This window comes from Bradysia coprophila, unplaced genomic scaffold (genome assembly GCF_014529535.1).
Source record: "Bradysia coprophila strain Holo2 unplaced genomic scaffold, BU_Bcop_v1 contig_94, whole genome shotgun sequence".
NCBI lineage: Eukaryota > Metazoa > Arthropoda > Insecta > Diptera > Sciaridae > Bradysia > Bradysia coprophila.
Genome location: NW_023504022.1, coordinates 1,648,163 through 1,675,628, shown reverse-complemented (window position 1 = coordinate 1,675,628; position 27,466 = coordinate 1,648,163). Strand labels below are relative to the sequence as shown.

Genomic DNA, 27,466 nt, shown 5'->3' with positions numbered 1-27,466 from the left:
CATCTCTGATAACATCTCTCTGGTAAAAATATCCACGAAATACAACAGAAATAAACGAAAATCTATTCACTAGTTTTACATGACAACGCATTACCGAGCTGGAGTGTCGCAACCCGTTTAATATCCCAATCTTGGCTAAACATACGAATTACTACTAGTTTGAAATGTATGTACCAATGTACCATCCCACCATATTATGTCAATATGCCAATCATCAGATTTTTTTGTGCCAATTGATAAATTAAACGTCTCACTCAATTTTAGAAATTTTATTTTAGCTGTGATCATTTTTCTTAATTATTAAACAATATGATTAACAGCAATTAATCCATCTCCTGCAACAATTAACTTTAGTTGGTGCGTGTGGGTAACTAAAATTTTAAATTTGAATCTAACTAAAATACAAAATTTGATATGCAAAATGTATATAGCTCTCTCTACCTGCCTCTATCTCTCTCTATCTACTAAATAACAAGGAATTGTTAGTTAATTTTACTCATGTTTTACTATAATTTGTTTTCCACTCCTGTATACATTCATCCGTGCTGTATCATACATTACCATCGTCACAAATGCATGGTATTCAATATTTTTTCTAAATTAACGATTCCGGATCATATTGCACCTTTAAATGAACAGTTTTACGAAAATGATGTTCCGTTTATGATGTAGTGGTACTTGCCGATGCCTGTTCGTTTTCGTCATTAGATGGAGAACGTTTCGGAAGCGATGCATTCAACTGTCTAACATTCATGGTGGAACTCTGTAAGTTTTGTTTTTAAATTAACGAAATGAAATCAAAAATCCAACAAAAGCTCTACAGCGAAAAGATGAAGCTTTTATCGGTGTCTACAACACTTGTTCAACTATTAGTAACTAAAAAATATAACGATATGTGCGTGCACAGCCAAACTTAACGAATTAGCACACACGGTTCTCGTGGGGAAAATTCCACGTTAAACATTTGATTGGTTTTTTTTTTGCCGACTAATAGGCTGTTAGAAAAATCAGAATTATTTGATTGCTGTTTTATGCGGTTAGTGAAGATACAAAATGACATAAACTATACGAGTTTCAATTTGAAACAAGGCATCAGAACAGTCGGAGCGTTTGCTGCGACTTAGCCCCGTACGACCCGTAATCCTATTTTGTCCGTAGCCGTAATACGCCCGGAACCCTAATACGTCTACAACCCTCTAATGCGTCTGTTACCAAAATGCAAGTCAAGTTGGGCATGGTCAAATTTACTGAAAGTGTTCATTTGTAAAATTGCGCATAGCGCAATTACGAAAGCCCGTACGAAGTACCTCTCAAATAATACCAACAATTTACAATATTATTTTAGAAACCCAAAATTTTTTGCCAACTTTCTATTGGGTATTCAATTATCTCTCAAATTTGAAACTTTTTTCGCCACGTTATTTTCGGTATTCAATTACCTTCCATAAAAAACTAAATCTGGCAAAATCGGATGAGATTTACTCGATTTATGTGCAAAAAACACTTAGGGCCGAGTAACGACCTTTGAGCCCTCCCAACAAGCCCGTGTTGCATCTTACCCAAAAACAATGTTCAGCAACTTTGTTCTACTCGTCAATACCTTTCATTTGATATATCACAAGCAGCTATTGCGTGCGTATTTCGGTAGATATCGTCGAAAGACTGAAAAACACCTATAGGGCCCTAGCTCTGGAAGGGCCGACCCTACCATGCCCATTTTCGAACTTGACCTTACTTTTGTCGATACCAATCGGGGAAAAAAAGAATTTTGAAAAAAGGTTGTGATTTGCTCAAGCTAGAGGGGTCACAGACGGACGAACGGACGGACGGACATTTTTTTTATTGCGGATTCGTCATCTATTAACATAACCAAATGCTTTGCCCTTACTGTCTGCTTCCAATTCGACGTGTTACAAACGGCATATTAATCTTATAAGCCCCCAGTACTTCGTACGGGGCTAAAAATCAAGACTGGTAGAATGAACTACCAATGGTAGTTACAACGTCCTCAACCTTAACTTGAAATGTGGTGAGACACAAAAATGTTGAAGATGAGCTGGATCAACTTTTCAGTTCGATGTTTACGTCGGTTCGAAATAGTAGGGCATATATTTATGCAATCTGAACGCATAAACAAGGTATCGCAATAAATGTGAGGGTCGTAGCACTTAATGAACGACATTTACTGAAAGATGAAATAAAATTAAGATTGTCCTAGCATCGGTTAATCTTTAAGAACACGGTATTATATCGTCGTAGATGCACACCTATTACTTCGATATTTCAATCTTCTTATGTAAAGTCTCAGGTTTATGGAATTTGCGATGGAGACAAATCGGCTACTTATTTCCAAGAGCCGATGAAGAACCGTTAGGGGCCATTCACAAATTACGCACTCACCTAAGGGGGAGGGGGGGTCAGAAATCAGACATTTTTATATGAAAAACGCGTGCGGAACGGGGGGGGGTCAAAAATTTACCGTCCACCGCGTGCGTAATTTGTAAATGGCCCCTTAGCTGCTTAGAAAAATTTCCGACAATAAATTGGAAAATGATGGCAAAAGCATCTTAATGTGTTAACCCTCGAAATGAAATTTCTACCTTTTTTCCCTAAGGGTAACAAATAGGCACCCGCAACGAAACATTTATTCAGATGTTCGAATGCGTTGATTAGATCAAGTAAAACAGCTCAAGCGCTATAACTGAACCACTTTAACCAAAACGTGAACCTCTACAACTTTTGCCACTCTTTGGATACATATTGGCAAGTGTACAATTTTTGATTGTTGACTTGCTTTACCAAAGTTGGTTTGGAAAGCAAGCTCTTTCAGGCGTGTTAATTAATGAGAGGACTCACATGCTCTGTGTACAGTATATTTCCCTGTTCAAGTGTTTACCGAATTAAATTATTGGGAGCCTGGGCGCCGATTCTCGAATCATTCGTAATTTTAAGAATTCGTCATTTGACAGTTCTCATGGGATTTTATACATGTACCTGCCAAATTACGAATATTTGGAGTTACGAATATAGAGAATCGTCGCCCTGAGCTCTATCTCTATGTTAGACATTAGAAGCAAACACATTATGTCCATTTTCAAATGATTCCACACCGACCCACACTCAATATATTCTGTCAAAAATAATATGTTTGTCAGATCCGGTTGTAGTGTTAATCTTTACTCGGGTCCAACCTACTAAACACGTCCACTAGTCATTACAATCAACGTTGTATCGAGTCACTAAAACGAACAGCGCATTCGGTCGATCACTCTACCCATCTTCGGTTCAGAATGCAGACAATTCCAAGACAAAACACCAAAAAAAAAACAGCGTGCAGTCGGTTAAAAGAAATTAAAACAACAAAATTATAACTTTTCACAAAATGTTATTTAAATAAAATAAAATCTTTGCTAAACAACATAAAGCAATCACACTAAAACTATTAAAATGTAAAATTTAACATTTTCGTCCTACGATCAAAATGATAAAAAATTCGAAAGGAAAATAAAAACAGAAAAAAAAAATATTAACAAACAACTACCAGCACTACGTCTAGGCAATTACGGGTTTTTTCTTTTTTTGCTTTGTTACCTGATTCGACCAATCTCCTGTGGGAACAGTAGCTTTATAGAAACGGCTACTAGTTTTGTTAAATATTGGCAATAGCTCATTGGCTTCATCGGAAAAGGCCTGAAAAGTAAATGTAAGACGCAATTTTTAATGTGACCAATGCATAGGAGTTTATAATAAAATTCTATAAAATTAGTCGACAACAAGTCCACTTATTTCCATTTGACCATCTTAAAACCTCGAATCTGTCCCAAAACTCATTAAAAAACATAGCTAACGCCGACCCGTACGAAACACCTATTCGTATCAAAAGCCTTTAATGTGAAACTCTTCATTTCTCTTACTTCATTTTCTTCACTGCTGAAAAACTATTCTTCCTTTTAAATCACTTACATTATCCACTCTTTGCCTTGTTATCATATACAATTAAATTGCCGGAGGCAATATAGACAGCCCCGTACGAAGTCAACTTTCATAAATTCCCATTTAAACAGCTATTTACCGCTATATTTACCTATAAATAAACATTTCACAGAGGAATATGCTATTATATAGCTCTATATGCCTGTATATAGCTCAATATAGGTGAATATAGATATATATAGATGTCCATATATGTAATGCCTGAAACACCCCACAAACGTAACCAATTACTTCTCTGTTAACAGAAACTCTCTAAGTACCATTTTTCACAAGATATTTCACTTTTAATAAAATCCAATATGGCCGCCGGCAGCCATTTTGTTAGGAAACCGAAAATAGTACCGACGCTTTACATTCGTTAATACCTTTCAAACAAAAAAAAATCATGAAATTCGGTCAAAATTTACTCGAGATATTGACAAAATACTCCACGTTCACTGTACGGCCGAGTAGCCAGATAAGAGCTCACCCCAAGAGACCTAGCTCACGCTCCGGAGAACATAATTTCATAAACTTTTTTTCCCTGATTGGTACGGTCAATACCTATCCAATAAAGCTAAAACAGACGAAATATGTTCAAATGTGGCCGACCTACAAGCAAAAACTGCTTGCCGCCCTGTGCCTGTTTCACACCAAGGGGTCTAACTCACGAGTCGGTCATCCGATTTCTATAAACTTTTTTTTTGTCGATCGGTATTGTAAATACCTTTTTTTTGACGTATCACTGACAAGTGTAGTGCTTAAATGTCCGGAGATATCGTCGAAAAACACTTAGGCACTTATTGGGCCCCAGCTCCGGAGAGGTCGATCCGAAATCACCCATCTTCGAACTTAGCCTGTCTTTTGACATTATCAAACGAGGAATAATAGATTTTTATTCAGACGGACAGACGGACAGACAAACAGACGGACATTTTTTTTCACTGATTTGGCATCTCTAGACAACCACAATAGGTTTCCCCTTACTCAGGGAGTCCAATTCGACGTGTTACAAACGTATGCGTAAACCTATAAGACCCCAGTACTTCGTACGGGTCAAAGTTAGTGCAATTCCACCCTACAAATCATCGGTTTTCAGGACATTTGATGAAAGTGATACAAAAAATTGTCCCTTTATGGTGATTTCGAAATTAGGTTCCAAACAAATATTTTTTTTATTTTTCTTCGGTGCAGAACATTATTATAAGATACTTTGCTTCGTATTATATGCCAAAAAAATGTTTAATTTTTTTTATAGAACACGCAAAAAATCATGAAAATTCGAATCGGAATACACTCCGGAGTGTATTTCGTTTCGTCAATTCGTTTTTTTCGTTATTTTTTGGGTTTTCAAAATGGTTTATAAAAAAAAGTAAACATTTTTTTGGCATATAATACGAAGCAAAGTATCTTATAATAATGTTCTGCATCGAAGAAAAATAAAAAAAAAATTTTTGTTTGGAACCTAATTCCTACTGAGCCGTAAGCCGTAATGTTAATTTTATGGATGGACTTGCAGGTAAAACGGGTGAAGAAAATTTAGACAAAAATTCGGTTGACATCAAATCTATTTTCATTCTTTTCAACGCCATGTCTATTTGCAAGGATCGCTAAGCTTTGAAAACAATTATTTAGCGCCGCAGACTATTTATGGCATTAGACATAGGGATGATCATAACGCCGTTCATATCTTTAAAAGTATTGGGTGCTCGAAAATCGAAAATCCGGTTTCAAAAACATCAAAAAGCGGGCTTGGTTTTTAGACGAATCAACAATTCAACATACAACACTAAATTTTAGTCTAAATTTGTGCGATAAAACAATGTCTTTACAAAAAAATTCTTCGAAGCTTCAAATGAGGCCATCAAAAACCGAAAACTTGCACTTTTCTTACAAAAATTTCTCCAGTCAAACGAGCCGTACAGGCCGTGTGGGGTGTCATTAGAAAGGTAATTGCATGCACTTCCGGGGCAAATAGGGTTTTATTGGGTTTAAACCCGTTTCGTGTACCTCGAGAAATTTCTGTAAGAAAAGTGCAAGTCTTCGGTCGAAAACTTCAACTGCACATATCTCAGTTTGGATGAATTTTAAACCCAATAAGTCCCTATTTGTCCCGGAAGTACATGCAATTACCTTTCTAATGACACCCCACACGACCCTGTATGGCTTGTGTAACTGGAGAAATTTTTGTAAGAAAAGTGCAAGTTTTTGATCGCCTTCACCAGCCACACAAACTTCAAAGAATTTTTTTGAAAGTAGTTTTGGCTTCTGGAGCCTTACTGGGCACATATAAAAAATTCCAATAGAAAATGCGCCCGATTTCGGTCTTCTGTTTTTACAGAAGAATCCCTCACCATCGTTTTGTGTCAAGTTTAGAACAAGATTTTTGTTCAGAGAAATCACCAAAAAACGAAAATTATCCCGGCTAAATCGATGCTTCTGTGTTGTATTTTTGTATTTTTGATATCCTTTCAGAAATAAATGTCTTACTTCACCAGTAATGCAAATCAAACACATAATCAACCTGTAATCGCACTTACGCGGTTTAGCCCACCGTATTTAACAATGAAAAGTGGGAGGAGCTTCCCACTACAGTTTTTCAATTCAATTCAATCGTTATTCGTCCAAAAAATGTCACGACGTCTTACGACCGAATTCAACACATTTTGAGATTCAGCTTTGTCCTTATCAAAACTTTACAACAAATGAAACAATCAACTCTATCGTGGAGAACATTTGCTAAGGAAGCGTAATAAACTGAAGGGAAAACGACGAAAACCTTCATTCGAACGGTTGTATGAGAACCGTTTTCAATATTTTCTGTTTTATTAAAAAATTGAAGTGTTGACGACACCCAAACTTACCTTCAAGTATACAATGGCGTCCGTTCCGTAACCTTCACACGAAAACAAAACGAAATCGCCATGCAAGTACCGTGCATACAGTCGGGATAATGGAAGACCATATCCGTATCCTAAAAATTTGAAAACGAAAATTTGAAAGTTGCACACCTAATGAACTAACCGAATATTACCAGCTAACGGGACTGTGTGCATCTCCGATTTTGATGGTTGCGGTGCTGTACTGTACATGTACTTGAAAATCTGATCAACTTGTGATCGTGGAATGCCGCCGCCTCTATCCGATATTTTAACACAAATGTCTTCGCGACCTCTAACCACTGTCACCTCCAGCGGCGGTATGTCTTCCAAATTTTGTCCATGATGTTCCATCACAGCTCGCATGGAATTCTTGAATACTTCAAATAATATGTGATATAAATGCGATGGCACGTATATCATATGAATCGGTCGATTTCCTTCCAGTTCGTTGTGTTGGACTAATTTCATTTCAGGACTAGCCAGGTAATATTGATCACAGAGAAATCGTGCACTTTCATATGCATCCAATACGACCGACGACGGATCACACATTGGATCGATGCAGCCGATGTGTCGTCCTTTCTGTGGTATTTCACTGAATAAAAGCGCTGCGGGAAAGAGAAATGTAATCGACACCGTGTTAATACGTAATAGAAAAACATTTATTACTGTGCTGGTTAATCAACATGCGGATGCTGATCCGGGACATGTAAAAGCGGTCAAGGAAATATTGGATTGACAGTTCCATCGGTGAGTCAATTTCACGGGATTCTTTCAATTCGATTACACCCTGTGCCATCGTCTGCACCACATCTTTATGTCGATCACGAATATGATTCAGATCTGAACAAAATCTGTTTTCGAATGCAAGATAGGATGAGACATTTTCCTAAAAATGATTAGAAAATCGTCTCGAAAAAGTTCATACGTTTCAAGCGTGCTGGGTGTTAGTTCCATATTCTCGTATCGGACCACCTCTTGGAAACTTTGTTCGTACCATCGATTAACCAATCCGACAGATGATGTGTGAAGTAAACTATCTGGTAGTAATGCAATTTCTTTCATAATATTAGCAAGGCGTACAGGCAACTCTTTTCGAAGGAATATGAAGGACTTCTTCTCGCACGCATTTAAACCTGTAAGAAAATAACAGGGTGATTAGCAAAGAGAAAGAGGGACAGAATGACAATGGTGAAAATAAATGTTTATAATAGTTAAATGGTCGATATATAATACGCTTTAAATTACAGCAATAAATAGCAATTTTGTATTGTTTGCTTAGTAATTATGATGTTTATGGACAACGTTATTATTATTCCACTTAAACGGTGACTCAAACATAAATATTTGTTACAGCATGTCGACATTTTCAATTCACACTTTTCAGTCTAACCAAACCAGTCAGATTTGATTTTTTTTTTTTAAATCGAAACTGACTTTGCATTCCATACAACTCATACCCTTCGGGGAGTATTGATACATGAATATTTTGAAGAAACACTCGTGTCAAAATCCTACCCACCCACCAATACATTCTGCTCAAGGCTAGCCGAATAATATATAATAATATGATCAGGTCAAACCTGAAAGGCTTCCCGAAAAATTCGTGTCATTTTGTTTTTAATTAAATTACCGAGATCAAAGTTGTTTAACGCAAGGTTCTGAAAGAACAGGTTAAGACACCGACGAAGACTGGTGGTATCAAATTTGTTAAACGGACTCATTTCATACTGTACGGAAAGTCAAATTGAAGAAAACAATTTTCTGTGTAAAGTTGAAATAGATCAAGAAGCACCGGGTTTCAGTGGGTTTTGAAATTTATTTTTTTCATGTTGCATATATTGCAGTGTCAAATACTGTCCAAGGTCTTAAATTTTGGCAAGCTGAAGTTCTTTTTCACCAAGCAGTCTGCGTAACAGCACATGGGGCAACGTAAAAAAAACAAAACCCATCAAAACCGGTGGCGATCCACTTATCAAACGGACGTTACATTAACAATTAAATCGCTTTGATATCAAAATTATGGTTTTTTTTTTTGAAATTGTACGATCAAGGCTTCAAATAAGCCTCATAACGTACTTTGCACCTCGATTGCATAAATAACTATTATTATCGAAATCATGGGCGCGCGTTAGCATAGCGCCCGTGACGCAAGTCCTATTACTAGAAAAAATTTCAAAAATGAAATTTTGTGAGTAGATTCTAATCGTCATTCTAGGACATTCCAGAAAAAAAATTTGGGGGGAACGGGCCTCGTTTGGGAGGTAGGGCTTCTCGAAGTTCCCATAAAGCCCCATATAAGAACACCTTCAAGTGTGTGTGTGTGGACATGTGTATGGTAGAACAAATTGGTTCGCCTTTGGTAAGCTCTGCTCACCTCAAAATTTCTTCCAAACTTTATTATTTTTAAAATTTTTCAAATTTTTTAAATTTTTTAAATTTTTCAAAGTTTTCAAATGTTTCAAATTTTTCAATATTTTCAAATTTTTTTCAAAATTTTCAAAAACTTTTCAAAGTTTTCAAAATTTTTTAAAGTTTTCAAAATTTTTCAAAATTTTTCAAATTTTTCAAAAATTCTAAACATTTTTAAAATTTCAAAAAAATTTTAAAATTTCTAAAAAAAATTTAAAATTTCTAAAAAAATTTCAAAATTTTCAAAGTTTTTCGTACAATTTTTGCGTACAAGCGCAGAATGCGTTTTTGACTGATACTAAATTCGTTTTGACATTAATTGTGAGCGGCAGCTCTTATAACTAACTGCTGATTTAGATAGCGATGTAAAGTTAACAAAGAATTTGTTTTCTTTTCAGCTCTTTTCGCTTTGTTATAAAATGTCAAACCTGCTTTTGCTGCTAAATTTTCTCTATTGAAATGAATCAATCAAAGAAAATTAGTTGCAAATGCAACGTTGACATTTTATGACAATACGAAAAGAGCTGAAAACAAAAGAAATTTTTCGTTAACTTTACATTGCTATGTAAATTAAGGTTAAGAGTCACCCAACTATAAATGCATCATGTGGACGAAAAAAAAATGGAAAACGTAATCATTTTTCGTTGTAAATAACAATTAAATTTTCCAAATCGCTTAAATCAAGCAGCAACTCGAGGGTATTCTTTCATCGTATCGCACCTTATCAATGTGTTTTATCAGTGCGGTATCAGCATTTCGGTTATATTGTACAGATAGGAGAATCTTTTTTTTTATTTTCATTGAAACGATTAAAGTATCGTTAACCACGTACTGTTTGTTAATCATCAAATACATTATAATCCATTCAATGCCACTAATTACTTTTCATTTTATAGGGACAGTGTGTCTGATACAACTGCGAAAAGGTCTTGTATGTCATACCCCACTTAACAAATACTTGTTGTACCTCGACCACCAGTCGAATGAATAATGAACAATGATTTATAGCGGTGAGTGTATTCAAGTATGTTATTGTTTGATTGTCTCAGATATCGAGTCTTTATTGTGACATTATACAGTTGGTTGTTATATCTATCAGCTCCGAAAAATGGATCGCACCAATGAACTTTCTGAAGTTTTATTTCTCAAAAGATGAAAGATGTTGTTGCGTTGTAAATAATGGCAGTGTTATCTTTACAACCACACGGTAACAATTCCCCAGATTAAGTGAATTGTTGTTCAAAATATGTGGTAGGGTATTCGAACTGTATAAAGTCATGACAATCTCATGACAATAGGGTAGGATAGCATAGCTGGATAGGTACGTATAGATTATGGTATCAGGCGAATAACTAAACATTCAACGCATTTCTTGTTTGTTCGATTTGATTTAACAAGGCGTAAATAAATTGCATATTGCACATCACACTACGAAGGAAACTTCATTGCGTCATGGCGCAGCTGCAACAGACAAGTGATAATTTTTTTTTTTTTTTATTTTAATCGAATATCCAACACAGCAGCTCGATGGATCGGTGAAAATAAATTTCAATTTATACTTAGGTTCCGTATGATTATAGGCATGAGAAAGAACGAATTTCCTCATATTAATTGGCAGTGACAAAGACAATGACGTCAGACGGAAAATTCCAAGGAAATGTGAAAAATACAGATTCGCATGTCTTTCTATATATAAAAATGAAATGAAGATGTGCTCGTCCGTCCGTAAATAACGTATAATGTGGTGTTTTGTCGTGGAAGCCCCTTTCTGTATGGGATACCCCACCAATAATACGTATGATAATCGCGATAGATAGATATGTGAAATGTAGATTCGTAGTGGAATTGAAGACTAAATAATTACTTGGCAGCCTACCTCAACAGAAGAAACATAATAACGTGAACGAAAACAAACAGTTTCGAAGGTCAACAAAACTTCACTGGACTCTGTACTAACACCGTTCGTGTAGAAAACACGAACGTTTTGAATTTTATTCAAATTATATTTGCATCGTTCTTTTTATCTCGAGTTAAACATAGAGCAAAGAGGTGAAGCATTTGACGTCAGTTTAATATTTTTTATTTTTTTTACGTTTGTAAGATCTGAGTTTATTTTAGAGACTGTATCAGGACTTATTTACTCTTTATTTAATTTGTAGAGAGAGATTGTATGTCTATCTACAATAAAACACGAGATGTGTCTTCGGCCGAAGCCGGGAATGGAATGAATTGTATTTCGAATGAACTCTGTATATAAAGGGAATGCAAAGGCAACATGATGCAAATCAATTCAATGGCAATTTTTGATGAATGCATATTGTGGAATCACCACAACTTTTTAAGAAGTCCACTGAATTTTCCTTTTATTAAAATGTGCAGAGTGGTTCACTATATATGCAGTAATCGAAGACCGTTATGACTATTATCAGTAACACTAGATCATAATGGCTAGCGTGCTGTTTATATGCAATACTTATATCCCAACAAAAATCTCTTCGAGAAAAGTGTGACGCAGTCTTTGAAGTACAATTTCTACAATGAATGATATCGCTAGAGTTGACGCTTTCAGCTTCGTTACGCAAAAATTAAATTTTACACCCAATTTCAGTTCAAACAATCTGGCTTAGTTTTTCTCATCATCTGCCAAATAATTTTTACCAAAAAAATATTTGACTAGAAACAACAAAAATTTTACCAAAAAAATCTGTGTCGCAAAGTAGCAGATTATCAGTAACAGACCAGCAAGAAAATTTATCTGCCACTTTGCGACGCAAAGGTAAAATTTTGGTAAAATTTGGGTTGTTTCCAGTCAAATTTTTTTTTGGTAAAAATTATTTGGTAGATGATGAGAAAAACTAAGCCAGATTGTTTGAACTAATTAGCTGTAAAATTTAATTTTTGCGTAACGAAGCTGAAAGCGTCAACTCTAGCGATATCATTCATTTTAGAAATTGTACCTCAAAGACTGCGTCACACTTCTCGAAGAGATTTTTGTTGGGATATCAGTCGTTTTAGAAGTGTAGTCAACACTGCTTTTTACAACAGTTTACAGCTCTAATTCAAAAATTTGACGAAAATCGAAAATTTGACGAAAATCGAAAATTTGGCGAAATTCGAACATTTGACGAAATTTGATAATTTCACAAAATTCGAAAATTTGACGAAATTTGACTAAATTCGAAAATTTGACGAGATTCGAACATTTGACGAAATTCGAAAATTTGACGAAAATCGAAAATTTGACGAAATTCAAACATTTGACAAAATTCGAAAATTTGACGAAAATTGAAAATTTGACAAAGTTCGAAAATTTGACGAAATTCGAAAATTTGACGAAATTAGAAAATTTGACGAAAATCGAAAATTTGACGAAAACCAAAAATTTGACGAAAATCGAAAATTTGACGAAATTCCAAAATTGGACGAAAATCGAAAATTTGACGAGATTCGAACTCTATCTGCAACCATTCAAGAAATAGCTGACCCACCCATTTCCAATTTTTGCCATTTTACACATATGCTCGTAAAACTCTGAGCTAAAAGATATTAGTCCTTTCATCCTACGCTCGAGTAGCTCAAACCTCTAGCTCAACCGGATCTGCACCAATTTTTCTAATTAATTTTTTGTTCGATTCGTGTGGCGAATACCTTTCATTTGATGGGTCTCACGCCTCAGTAGGTTTCAATACAGCTGAGCTACAGCCGAAAACGCGTTCCCAACCCTCGAAAACCACGCTCAGAAACCACTTTGAGGCCAATAAAACAAAATTCTGGTTTTTCCTGGGGTAGTGGCGTATCACATTTTCATTTTTATGCCCACCCTGAGGTTCCTGCAAAATTTCATGGAGATTGGCTGACTAGTTTCCGAGATCGTCCGTCGATAGATGGATAGATAAATAGATGGAAACATACAGAGTAAGTTGAAAGATTTTGATTGTTTGGGAAAAGTCAATTTGGTGTATTTTCTATGAAAAGTGACCATTTTCAAAACGATGTAGGGTAGGCGTACCAGTCCTCGGACACGACCCAATGCTCGAACACTTTGACATTGAAAGTAAAATAATTTACTTCAAGCTCGAAAATATTGTGGATGACTATCCTTCAGTTGTAATTTATAGTTTTCACTATCGATTGATCGTAAAATTGGATTCACTAGGAACACTGTGTAATTTTAATCATTGAAACAGTGGCACCACATACTGAAAAGTTTAATTTTCTACCTGAAAAATAGTTTGTGGGGTGATCAAAACACTTCTTTTTTCTAGTTGAAAATTACTTATATTGGCTTTGTTTTTGAGATTAATTAATGTTCAATTAAATATTATTTTCACTCAAACACGATTATAAACAATTATTTCTACTGTTTTTTGGGTGTTCGGTTGATACAAACATGATATTTGGTCTTGATTCAGTAGTCGGACTATATGGAAAACATATGAAGTGTCAAATTCAACATATGCCATGTTAAATACACCGAAAATGGTACCAAAATAGTGTGACTCAAAAATGCTTTGTAAATTGTAATTTAAACGGTTTTATCTATTTAATTTAGTGTTTTCACTTCATTTTTAGTGTATTTGAATGATTAACAATTGACTTTTCTTGTTTTATTGAGAAAAATCCGTGAAATTATTTAATTCAATTAGCGTCCGAGCATTGAAGAAGAGGTGTCCGAGCATCGGAAAAAAGTGTCCGACTATTGGATTTTCATGTTCGGCCGAATGAAAGTGTTTATTAAAAATAATTCGGAAATAAAAGATTTAATTAGTGCAAATAAAACGAATCTTAATTAAATTTGTGACTGTTGGAAAATACAATCTTTCCAAGATAATAGCTTGAGCCTTTATAGCACTTAATTGAAGTCGAAAAAAAAGTTAATCGTCCGAGGATGGGTACATCCACCCTATCTTCGGCAATTTTACACCTACATAGTCGAGTGATAGCTCGTTTTGCTCGTATTTGAAGCGAGAATATGATAGAATAGGTTTTGTGGTGATAAAGTTCAAAGGACAGAAACTGAAATGTTCGGCTATACATAGTTCGGCTTTGGACGGCAGGCAATAGAAGTCCGTGGTTTCTGTTTCTTTAACAGTTTACCATCGGCATTACGTGACTCGAATAGCGTAACAGCGTTCAAGCGCGATCTGAAAAGTCATCTATTCGATATTTTCCGATCATCTCTTGACTATGTCTTCAGTTGGTGAAAGTACAACTACGTCGTTTCTTGCGCTTAGACGCTATTCTGCTTTGGCTAGATATTTTTTTCCCCTGTTTTCTATTTAAACGAATTTCTAGTTTTAATTTTAATTTTAATTTTAATTTTAATTTGATTCATTTGATTTAGATATTTTTTTTTCTTTTTTGTTTAACTAATTTCTTAGTTTTTTTCGATTTATTGAATTAATTTTTGTTTGTTTTTTTTCGTTTTATTTTTCTATGTAATTGATTGATTTATAATGGATTTAATTCTAGTTGATTGAGAGTAGCATTTAAATGATTTAAAAGTAAACATGTACAGGCTCTGAGCCTTCAATGTTTTTGAATGGAGAATAATAATAATAATAGTTGCCGCGTCTCAAAAAAATGACTTCGTTCTTTTTTTGGAAGTTACCCTGCGTCAAGTCCTTCGCTATTGTTCCGGACATGTTGTATGATCATACACTGAGTTCCATAACTTGAATTCACGTTCAAAGTTGCTAAGGGCTGTACACTGACAGTACCTTATCGAAATAAGGCAAATTAAATCTCTCTAACTAAACAGAAATGTTTTTGCCACCTAGAAATATCATCGTTAAATGTTTTCAGAAGCGTATCGAAAATGTGTGTAAGCACACAAAGGAATGACGAGTCAAAGAAATAAGAAACAATAAAATCCATAAGCAAATATTTTTGCCAAATTCAGCAATTTAAATTCACAAAACAACTCAAGCTTCGTATCTGTGAAGTGTTTTTTTTTAACGATTTACGTCCATCATAACACGAACCGAAGAAAAAAATTCCATTAAATGATTTGTTTTTGTTTATATATTTTCAGCGAAATTCTTTTTTAATCTTTCATTTCGCATTCATCCAGTTGATGGCTCTGTTTTACAAAGTTAGATAGATTAGTTTTATCAGAAATATTACAACATAATTATAGAACCAGAATCACTGTTTACAAGGTCTTGATGATAGCGCTCCGTTTTCGTTTTCGTTGACACCCAATGTATGAATATACACATGTATAGGTACTGTACCTCTACTATGTAGTCGAATTGATTTATTTTGTTTTGGTTTTTTGATGATTTTTTTAGAGCATCACTTGATATTTATAATCATATGGACTATACTAATACGTATCTCTATCGTTCGAATTGCATGTTCAATGAACTATAATAGTGTTAATGGTGATAAGTGAAGTATCACATTCCATATGTGTAAGCACAAAACTTTTGTTACTGATTACATAAAGAGTCAAACGCGAGAGAAATAAATACAAAATGTTTAGTAGTTTACAGTTAGTATATTAAGTAGCCCACTGAAATATTAATTACTTTAGTTATCCTTTTCACCTTTTCATGGACCATTTCATGCACCCATTCGAATGACGTTCGCGTGTTTTTTTTCTGTTTTTCTATATTTTCCTTTTGGTCACAAGTGATTTTCATATCAACTTTTTGTCACTGAGTGACAAAATGGATTTTCACATACACTTTTGTCACTCTTTCTGAACCACTAACCGTAAACAAAACTTCTGCTCTGACCAAATTTCGAACCCCCGAGAGACCCCGAGCTTATCGAGCAACACCTCTAACCATTTGGCTATTGAAAAATATAAGCATTTTTGAAGCGCACATAAAAGCACTCTACTTGATCGTTCATACATTTTTTCGTTCATTCAGTGTGCATTCAAAAGTTCGCTTTTCGCACCTCGCTTCGCTCGTTTGATAACATAAGGGGCCATTCACAAATTACGCACGCTCTTAAGGGGGGTTTGACAAAAGCGTACGCTTCATACATTTTTGAAATTTTCTCCATACATTTTCGCGTGCAAGGGGGGAGGGGGGTCTGAAATTTCGAATTTGGTGCGTGCGTAATTTGTGAATGGCCCCTAACATCTGGTTACAAAACCAACCCCATTTCTCAACTCGTTGCATAAATTACTATTATGCTACCCGGTGATCAATGCCTTTTAGGTACAAGATGTGTGCCGCAGGCCGAGTGTGACAAAACACATCGTGTGCCTAATGAAGCATTGATCACAATGTACATCGTTTTTCTCAAAAAAAAAACCAACGAAATTTTCACTTTTCGTCACTGTGTTGCACAACTACACTGTCCAATAGATAAGCAGCCAATTCAAATGGTTTAAGTGTAATTCATATAAAAGCAACCAGTAAAATGTTTCAATTAACTCAAGTATTACGGCTGATCAGTACAGTCATCATAATTGAGGTCATAGCAGACAATTCGCTATCGCTATCTAATAATTATTTATGTTGGCTGTGTTTAGGGAATGTATTTCTTTCACAGTTTGCATCGCTAAAATAAAAATTATTACCGAGATACGTACATAATCCTCTAAATGTAGACTAACGTAGAAATTCAATGGTAGAAGTTGGTTAAGTAATGGTGTGAAAAAAGAGGAACCACAAAAATGTGACCTTGCACCTTACAGTAACTTATGCGTGCTAAATTCTCGTTGGTTGAGATAAAACTTAAATTCTAGGAACGACTGCGACGTTTATATATATCTACTAAACTGGTTTACTAATCAAGTTTAAAATATTAGTTTTTTAAAACTTACTTTATGATTCTAAGACAAGCTTCATTAAAAGTCAAGATATGCATATTATGAGAACACTAAACGCTAACTAGGATATGGGTCGACTTAGTATTGAACCGCTAATTTTAGCTACACATAGCAAAGCGGAAAGCGAAAGAGGCCTCATTCAAATTTGTATTTTGTTCTTCTTTCAAGTTTGACAGGTTACAAAAAAAATGAATTAGGTTTTTTTCGCGTTGCTATGTGTAGCGACGTTATTAACGTTATTAAATATATGATAGAAGCATGATAGAACGCCTTTGACATTTTCAATATTTTTTTTGTTCAAAATTTTAAGGGGTATGGAATACCGGAATCAGTTTCATATTGTTACATAACGTGCTTATAAACCTACAAAAGATTCGATTTCAGTTAACGAATTGACCAATTAAACGCTTCATAAAGGGGCCATTCACAAATTACGCACGCACCAAATTCGAAATTTCAGACCCCCCCTCCCCCCTTGCACGCGAAAATGTATGGAGAAAATTTCAAAAATGTATGAAGCGTACGCTTTTGTCAAACCCCCCCTCCCCACTTAAGAGCGTGTGTAATTTGTGAATGGCCCCAAAGATGAACTTCTGAATATGTCATTAGATGTCATTCGAAAAATAACAAAATCACAAGTTTACAAAATCATGGACCAGATCTGTCTGTTCATCAGAAAATTGAGGACGCCAGCTTTTTTGGACAAAAACGATAATGTCCAACTACTGTCCATACATCACGTTTCACTTAGACCAACAGGTCTACCCAGACTACTTGACACCACTTTCAAAAATCTACCAAAAAATACACGTATATGGAAGTTGTACGAGTGCACAATACGGTATCAGAACTGATACCATGGAATAGGAAGAATTTTTTTATCTGAAGATTCTGGGAAATCACAAGGTTTCATTTATCTGAAGTACCATGAAGTACCATCACAAAATTCGCGATATCTCCAATCCAAAATTACAGAAAAATAAATCCATTATTCGAGTTATCTGAAGATTCCATGCAACACAACAGTAAAATAAAAGATTTAAGATATTTCTGCTTGCAACGGGTAAATCCATTACGTAAAGTACCTCAAGGTTCCTTGGGTTGGGATGACGCAAGTTAATCTTGCCAAAAATTTATGGAACGAGTGGATTTTTAGCGATACTCAGTCAAATGCATGGCGATATTATGTGACAGGCCGAATGTCCACCTGATTTTCTGTTCCTTATCATTTCCTATGTAGACTGGTTCACCAGTGGTTTTATTGAAGCTAGAAATCCTCTAAGGCCTCATGAGCAGTTTTAAGTGCAATTACCTTTCTCTTTGAGATCTCTGTGTAATCCCAAGAGCAAGCTAAATTAAAAACAAGAGTGACAATATTTCTTAACAAAAAACTAAAAAGACACTGAGATACCGCGTCTCTATTTAATTAGCAAATAACATCTGTTTCCCAGTGAATTCATTCCATTAACTTACTCATATTTGCATTTTGTACAACAACCAGACAATTCGAGACTCATAAATAGAACGACATTGAGAATTTTTTTTATTTTTTTTTATTTAGATTCGAGTTAAATGAATGTAATTGAGTGTTATCTACTATAAATTGTAATTGCTATTTATTGTTTTGATGTGCCAGGCGTTCACTGGAAGTGTGCATATGTTTGAATAACATTTTTATAAAAGTTTTTACAAAAAAAACTGTGCAGTCGTGTTGTAATATATGCACTTAGATCAATGAAAATTGCATATTTATCTAAAGAGAACATTATTACATTGCATAACACCAGTCAATCAAATACAATTTAATGCAAAGCGGAAGGTATATGTTGATCTTACTGAACAAGAACCTCGCTGTCGCTCGGAATATAATTCTCTGTTTGCATTGTATTCATGACTTAATGAGTATGTTAGAAGACATGTTCTTTAATCTACTATTAATATCTCACCCTTAAACAAAGGTGCAAACATATAAGAGGCGATCTGGTTCGATAATTATAACAACGAGTGTGGTAGATATTCACAATTTTCTTTTTTGTTCACGTGGCCCGTTTCTCCCTGTAGATTGCAGATCTTTTGGGCGCTCTAATCCGTAGTTTTTTGGTCTAAATTGAGTTTGACATGAGTGCCAAATTATTACCTCGAAAAATGTTTGTCCCAAAAATTGTATGAAATGTTAAGAAAAACGGAATTGTTTGCCCCAATATTTTGCTGGTAAACACGATAACTTGAGTAATTATCAACCAATTACTTTTTTTTTCTTTAGTCGACGCAGAATTCAATTTTAGAGGTTAAGTTCGAAGATGGGCTATGTGAGATTAAGGATCTGGAAGTTATTCCAGAAAAACAGTATTTTACACTGTTTGAAATTCAATCAATCGAAAAAGATTACTTTTATTTTGTCGGTTAGTTATATCCAACTATCACGCATGATATCACGAAGCTGGCTATCACCAACTATCACGGGTGTGATTCGTCGTAGATGGAGATGGACTTACCTCACTAAGCACTCAACAGAACGGCACTGTTGTCGAGATATATAGCAAATGGGATGTTGTTGGAAAGCTGAGGCTACCAGCAAAACAAAGTTAATCAGTTTGGTTCCGAAAACTTATCATGAATGTAACTTCGGTGTCGTTGAGTTTCACAACTATGGTCAAATAACAGAAAAAAAACTTTGGACCACTGGAAAGTTGCTATTTAAAAAAAAAAATTAAGTAATTTTTTTGATATTGGTAGAGCTAATGTCCCTCTACTTGTACAACTAATTACCACCTCTGTGTCTCAAGTGCCCTCGCCTGTAGAACCTTTCAATGATCGTCATTTTCCAACTTTAATGAGTCGCCACCATCCTATCTTGCACCCACTGGACCAATTTTTTGTACTATGACCATTAGAATTCCATACCCTATCGATTGCAACCCCAATCAATTCTATCGCACCCACAGAGTACTCTAGGGAGCCTTGGTCCGGATGCTCCAGACTGTACTGATAAAAATCAAAAAATTTTGTGGAACGTGGTTCAGGGTCACGAACAGACTAAGAGTATCGAAAAATATCAAATTTGCGAAAACATGTTTAATTAAACTCCTCATGGGTCTACATAGGTCTACACATCTTGGGTGGGTCAAGGGTCAAGTCCCAGCCTCTTGAAGTAGTTGCAAAAAGTAGTTGCAAAAAAAAACGGAGGATGGCAACGCTGCAGTCAGACTAGAATGTAGGCTAGATACGTTTTTTAGCAACTACTTCCGCAATAACTTCAGGATTTTGGCTAAAACACTTAAATAGTTGCAAAAGTAGTGGTTAAAATATTGTTTTACAACTACTTTTGCGTATCTGGTTCAGCAACTAATTTTCAAAGTACTTTTGCAACTACTTTTGCTAAAGTGGTTGCAGAAGTAGTTGCAAAAATTTAAGAACAGATTTTGTAACAGTAGTTGTGAAGTAGTTGTTAAATCTGCAGGGCGATTAAAAACTCACCGTAGGTGAATAAAAAAAGCGGGGGTCCAGGGGGCGGCAGCCCCTTGGTATAAAAAAATAATTTGTTGTTGTCACATAAACACACTTCAGCCAAAGTAGTCGCAAAACTTTGAAAACTACTTTTGCCTCTACTTCGGCCAAAGTGGTTGCAAAAGTTTGAGAACTGCCTTTACCTCTACATCAGCCAAAGTAGTTGCAAAACAATTTTTTTGCCACTACTTTTGCAACTACTTCAGCTTTTTAGCCCATATCTTGAAGTAGTGGCAAAATGATTGGCAAAACGTATCTAGCCTACAATCTAGCATTGACTGCAGTGTTGCCAGACTAAGTTTTTTTTTGCAACTACTTTTACAACTACTTCAGCGGGGTGTCAAGTCCCTTGACGGAATATTGATTTTAAATGAGTTATTAATTTCACTTACAGCCTTGCAATTTTGAACGAGATTGGCGAAACATGTATCGTACGATATAAAACATTTCTGTACCAAAGTCAGACAGCCCAACAATGCACTGAAAATTTGACGACTTTCTGGGGAAATGACAAAATAGTAAGGATTTAAAAGGTACTGGCTTGTTCTCACAAATAACACATTCACAATAAAATCGAGTAAAACTCCTCTGCCGTTGTTATCAACACTTTATGTGAGCCCAGCGCTTTGATCATGAAAAGACCTACTCATCGGAAAAGGTTTCTAATTTTTCAAATCATTTTAGTTATTATACGTATTGGGTCGACAATCGCCCTTGACCAATTATTATACATTCATATTGCGTGATTTAGAATTATTCATAGACCCGATGCCTCACAGCTCATTTATACTTTCCGATTATTTTGTTAGTGTTCAATATTAAATGACCAAACAGCATCAAATTATTGGATTTTTTTTTTAATTTTCAATTTTGCTTCTTATCAAACTTACCAAAGTCAATAAACTGTTTGATTGACATCGGAGTTGGGTTGTACTGCGAATAATAATCCAAGAGTTTCTGGATGTTGGCACTGGTAAATCTAACTGGAAATAACCGCATTGTGGCAAATTTTATGCAATTTTTTCTTCTTCAAAATCTATTTTGTCACTCGCTTCAGCTCGAACTGAGTCTTGTCACACCGAACTAAACAAATAAATTTTTCTAATTGAAATATTCTATCAAAACCTAACGATTCTTGCACCAATTGCGTATGTTATGACGTTAAGATACAATTTTCCATTTTTTTTAAATATCTCATGTGTCCTCAAAAACACTTCACCGCGAGCTGATTTGATGATTTCAATCGAATATGGGCTCTTCAAAATTGTAACACAATCGACTCGGCCGTCAAACACTTATTAAATCGTAATATTAACAACCGACTGCGCTTTGATAATCAAATCCAATGAAAAATAAATTTAAAAATTGACTTTCTTTAGCGGAATGGAAATCGACCCGAACGGTGGTTCTTGACAGTATGTGAATGGAGATGTGAGTTAATATATGTTTTGAGATTGTTTTGGTTTTGTCAATTGCGCAAATTTATTGTAAAAAAAATCGTCCGATAAAAACAGAATCCATGTTCATGTGTCAACTGTTAAACAGTGTCATAACTGTGTGAATCCTGCTCGAGAAGAAAACACTATTATGTTCACTGAGTTACTCAATTACTTCTTTTAATTACGTGCAAACAATTGCTGTTCAACTTCCTTCATAAATTATGTTTATTGTCCTATGTATCACTCTTGGAATTTGCAAATTAATTAAGATGAGTACTCTCCTAATTTTAAATTAAAATGTAAATATGTAAAAAAAAATTGATGTGACAGTGTAGGCAGTGTATGTATCATTCTGTTCTGTAGTAGTAGATTTCAATTTCATTTAGATGTAACTGGCGCGAACTTTCAAATAGCAAAATCAATTGTAAAATCTTTAAGCTGAAAACAAACGAGACATTGAAAACGTGTTTTGGTCCTAGTTTTCATTGACAAATGCAGCAATCGTAATTTTCGATAGAGAAATTTCTAACTTTATTTGACAGTTGCGACAATTTCGTCATGAAAACAAGGACCAAAACATGTTTTGAATGCCTCGTTTGTTTTCAGCATTACTTGTGGCAGCCCTGACAAGGGTGCCTTCACGATTAACTACAATGGTTTAGATATTATTATTATATTCTCTTCTATTACATATTCTCAACGCCCTTTTTTAAATGCCGGTTGCAATAATCACGACGATTAGAGACTTATTTGGTCTGAGTTCTAATTTTAATTCGTTTCAGATCTTTAGTTAACCAATATTTTCAAAAATACGATGGAACGAGACCACATTGTTAATAAAGTGATGAAGAAATCATAGCATTCATTAGTGAGCACTAGTACTTTCAGAGAAAAGATATCCAGATGGCTTTGCATCTGGCGTACCGACGAATGCCATCTAGGTTTCAGAGATAATGCGAAATTTTCAAGTTTAAAGTTAACTTATAAGAGAAAAAACCGCAATCTCTTGATCATCTTTTTGAGTTCAATTTTTATTTGTCGGGTAGAGAGGGAAGGGAAAATCTGTATTCACACGATTCACACTAGTCAAAATGAAAATTTGGAAACATGGACGTATATTGTGCTTTATGTGGCTAAGTAATGTAAATTTGTAGTTTACATGATTAGCGCATCATTTACATTGCTGTAACACGAAAAGCAAATAATTGTAAGGTTAGGTGACCTATTTTTGGAGAAGACATTCTTCAAATCGACTTTCCACCGCGAGCCATGATGACAGATAACTTTCCTTCATTTGACCAAAAATTTACAATCGCTTTGAATAATATATTGGACATATCCTTTTGTTTGAAACTTTGTACTTAACCTTGTGTGACTGCAGACAGTCATTCCCGTCGGTTCGAGCTGTAACCATCACACTTGGCCGAATAAAAAGTTCCAAACAAGGACGAAATCTACTACTTCTTTTCCAAGGAACTTCAACGCCGCTAATGTATATTTTTCTGTTATATAGGGCGCTTAAAGTGACCGACTTCTGACTAGGTTATTGCAACTGGTCTCAGAAAAACGATAGAAATCGCGTACAAATTTATTTTGTTTGTAAACAGAGTTCGACTCTCAATTTTATTGTTCATACATGAATTTTTGACAGCTGAACCCGATACAAGATAAATCTAACTGGTTTCCCAGAGAGTTGCTAAACAGCCGTCATATTAGCATCTCTCTGTGATTTCCGCTCTCCTTAAACGCCCTGCACAAATTAATGAACTAGTACTTTTCAGCAAACATTTCAAACGTTTGACATTTTGTACGTCAGCAACTTTTGAACCATCTCTCAGTAGTGCTTATTTTTACCGGTTTCTTAAAGAGCAAACATTAAAAGTTTAATTTTACTTCCAATGTCTTCAAAGAAATTTAGTTTAATTGCAGCTGCATGTGAAAACATGGGAATCGGTTCCAAGGGCAGCCTTCCTTGGCGACTGAAGTACGTAAAGATCAAAATCTTAAACTTATCACATCGCCACAACGTATTTGACGGTGATAAGAGTGGTCGTAAAGTTTATTTAATTTTTTTTTAGAAACGAATTGAAATATTTTAATCAACAAACAACTAAAACGATCGATGGCAGTAAAACGAATGCGTTAATCATGGGACGAAAAACTTATTTCGGAATACCAGAAAGTAAGCGACCTCTACCCGGCCGACTGAACATTGTCTTATCGACGACATCGACCCAATCGGATTATCCAAGTGAGGTGTTGCTGTGTAAAACTTTCAACGAAGCCATGGAAAAGTTATCCGACCCAGTGCTGTCTGAAGGCATCGAAAATATTTGGATTGTGGGTGGTCACACTGTGTACAAAGAAGCAATGGATTCACCGTTGTGTCATCGGGTGTACCTAACGGAAATTATGGCCACATACGATTGTGATGCGTTTTTCCCAGCGATTCCTGCCGATTTCCAATTGGTGTCCAACGACGATGGTTTGCCGAGCGACATTCAGGAGGAGAACGGTATCAAATACCAGTACAAAATCTATGAGAAACTGTGACAATGTTGAACTTCAATTCCAATTTTCTTTTAATAAATACTTTTCGCTTCTACACACAAAGCCTATTCGTTTCAACTCTTCGTCCCATCGGGCTGTTCCTTAGAATTTTTGTCATCTGTCTCTCCAGTTGCCGCTTTCATTAATTCGTACAATTGAACGACTTGTTCCTCTCTCAAATCGTCCAACTTGTTCACCGGTAAATATTCACCGACCTTCTCTTTCGGCCTGCCTTTGATTCCGAGTCCAAGTTGATGAGATAACTGGACTGCATAGTTTGTCCATTCGACTAAAAACACTTGAGCCTCGGCTGGATTACAGGTTTTGTGTCTCTTGAACTCGTCTTTGGCATAACTGTTTCCTAGAGGTTGCAGTTCGACGGGAAGGCCTACAAGCGAGATTTTTTTATCAAGTTAAATAAGTGAAATGTGTCGGGATAAACCCACATACCTCTATGTAATCTGAGAATCGTTTTGTACAATAAACGGACTCGCTGATCATGACGAAGAGTCATTGTTATGTTTTCACGATATCAGAAGTTTAAAGATTTACTTTCGATAGATGTGACTTTGTAATCAGCTGTTTTTTTTTACATTGACTGTCAATAAACGTAAACATTACGTACGTAAGATCTCGTTACGTAATGGACAGCATTCATAGCCATCGGCGCAAAATGTACGTATGGTAGAATTGTACAAAAAATGTTCTAGTACAATGTGTTATTTATGCAAGCGATGCTGTATGATGTTGTATTATCGCACTGGATAGCCAATCGGCTTCGTCTCGAAAATATACCAGTATGACCAGTATACACTCCGTGTTGCATGCAACGTTATTTATTATTTATAAATCCGATATAACAACGCACTCCAAGAACAGGCACGAAAACAGATGGAGTGTGTTGGATATAATCGTTGTAGCAGAGGCGCCGACTTATATTTTGGTTGTTGGGTGCTTGCTTTAGGGGTCATTTATAAATCCCGGTAATATTTCTTTTCTAATATATCTACTACTGCTCTCAGTGTCGCCAGAGCAGAGGCGCCTCAGATGACAAGGAAGCAAGTTTCATTCAATTTTCTGTTCGACCGGGCAAGAGCTGGTTTGCCCTGGTGTAGTCGAGATCTCTGATTGTCTCTCATGTCCTAAAATATCGTTTTTTCAAAAAATTCATTTTAAAAAAATACTAAAGTCAAGTTGCGCCGCAGGCGATTTTTTTTAGATTTGCACAAGGAAACTGGTCAGTAATGCTTTGCGATCAAAATAAGTTGGGCACTTGATTTTGTTCCATACCTCACATCCCCATCCAACTTCTCTAAAGGCTACTGTTTCGAATCACTAGGTTTAATGATAACACAATCAGTCAAAAAACCCTTAAAGGGTAAATGTGACGCAAGTCCTTTATCTTACTTACAAAATAACTGATATCACTGAGGGTGACGCATTGTGCGTCGTCGTACGCAAAAGTTTTATCAACAAAAAATTGACTTAAAAAATTTGTGAAAGAAAATTTTACAACAAGAAATTTGCGTCACAAGTGGCAGATGATTCGGTTTGCTTTCGTTTAAATTCTTTCAGTACATTTTTGAACCATTTTCCTAACAATACTTTCCTCAACATCTGCCACTTGTGACGCAAATTTCTTGTTGTAAAATTTTCTTTCACAAATTTTTTAAGTCAATTTTTTGTTGATAAAACTTTCGCGTACGACGCACAATGCGTCACCCTCAGTGATATCAGTTATTTTGTAAGTAAGATAAAGGACTTGCGTCACATTTACCCTTTAAGGGTTTTTTGACTGATATCACCACTTTTGTAAGTATGTCATTTCGACAACATCAAAAAACCTTATGGAAATTAAAAAATTCTAGAGAAATCAGTCTGAATCCCAAAATCTAGAAACCAATCTTGGTACACCTCACTCATATCGAAAATAACCCAAATCCATCGAAAAATCCGAAGGAAGTTAGGAAGTGCTAGAGGAATCATCTGTCATCTCAAAATTGAGGAGCCAACCTTGGAACACCTCACTTATGTCGAATATAACCCAAATCCATCAAAAAATCCGATGGAAGTCAAGAAGTGCCTGAGGAATCATCTGTCATCCTAAAATTTAGGAACCAACCTCGGAACACCTCACTTTTATCGAAAAAACCCAAATCCATCGAAAAATCCGATGGAAGTTAGGAAGTGCCAGAGGAATCATCTGTCATCCCAAAATTTAGGAACCAACCTTGGAACACCTCAATTATATCGCAAATAACCCAAATCCATCGAAAAATCCGATGGAAGTTAGGAAGTGCCAGAAGAATCATCTGTCATCCCAAAATTTAGGAACCAACCTCGGAACACATCACTCATGACGAAAATAGCCCAAATCAAAACACTTTTTCCAACATTTACCAATCATAATTCATAATTACTAGCTGAAAAAAAATATTTCTTTTCACACACACACACACACACACACACAACACACGCTGTTATATGGCATTGTATGGAAACTTCCGGGAGTCCTAGCTCCCAAAAACGCTTGCATACCCCCATTTTTTAAAATCTTATTTTGATCTAGGGCCCGAGATTGACCTATAACCAAAATTTCAGGAAAATCGTAAGAAACGTTTAGGAGTTACGAAATCGTCCTTTTTCATAGGAACTAACTAACTAACGTAAGCAATTTGAGTTATCTGAAAATACGAAATTTTGCTTATTTTCAAACAAACATCAATATTTCGAAGTTCAATATCTCGGCCAATTTTGAAGCTGCAGTAACGTGTGATAGCTTGTTGAACTCGTATGGATTCCAAGATTCCAGATATCCTAGTTTGGGGGTCGTTGGAGTTAAGGGGGAGAAGTAAAAAAGTTGCTGTAAATATGCTCCGCCGTCCTCAAAAAATTTTTGTTAAAACATTTTT

At 35.5% G+C, this 27,466-nt stretch overlaps 3 protein-coding genes across 4 annotated transcripts; 1 reads left to right on the top strand and 2 right to left on the bottom strand.

The window, feature by feature from the left end:
* Nucleotides 1-352: 352 nt before the first annotated feature.
* LOC119084872 (pyruvate dehydrogenase (acetyl-transferring) kinase, mitochondrial) lies at nt 353-22,089 on the bottom strand. Of its 2 annotated transcripts, none has more exons than XM_037195012.1 (7): nt 11,143-11,162; nt 7,783-7,990; nt 7,524-7,708; nt 7,007-7,462; nt 6,837-6,946; nt 3,592-3,690; nt 353-763 (listed from the first exon to the last, which is right to left on the bottom strand). In XM_037195012.1, exons 2-7 carry the CDS (start codon nt 7,917-7,919, stop codon nt 662-664), a joined length of 1,089 nt encoding a protein of 362 aa, XP_037050907.1. In that variant the 5' UTR covers nt 7,920-7,990; nt 11,143-11,162; the 3' UTR covers nt 353-661. The 2 variants fall into 2 exon arrangements, with proteins under 2 accessions (XP_037050907.1, XP_037050906.1); XM_037195011.1 differs by lacking the exon at nt 11,143-11,162 and adding an exon at nt 21,456-22,089 and having other exon boundaries at nt 356-763.
* A 1,689-nt stretch (nt 22,090-23,778) lies between these two features.
* On the top strand, nt 23,779-24,617 carry LOC119084901 (dihydrofolate reductase). The gene is made up of 2 exons (XM_037195055.1): nt 23,779-23,988; nt 24,083-24,617. The coding sequence occupies exons 1-2, from the start codon at nt 23,903-23,905 to the stop codon at nt 24,555-24,557; spliced, it is 561 nt and encodes a 186-aa protein (XP_037050950.1). The 5' UTR covers nt 23,779-23,902; the 3' UTR covers nt 24,558-24,617.
* On the bottom strand, nt 24,569-25,179 carry LOC119084907 (succinate dehydrogenase assembly factor 3, mitochondrial). Its single transcript, XM_037195062.1, has 2 exons — nt 25,005-25,179; nt 24,569-24,942 (listed from the first exon to the last, which is right to left on the bottom strand). Exons 1-2 carry the CDS (start codon nt 25,066-25,068, stop codon nt 24,629-24,631), a joined length of 378 nt encoding a protein of 125 aa, XP_037050957.1. The 5' UTR covers nt 25,069-25,179; the 3' UTR covers nt 24,569-24,628.
* Between the last annotated feature and the right edge of the window lie 2,287 nt (nt 25,180-27,466).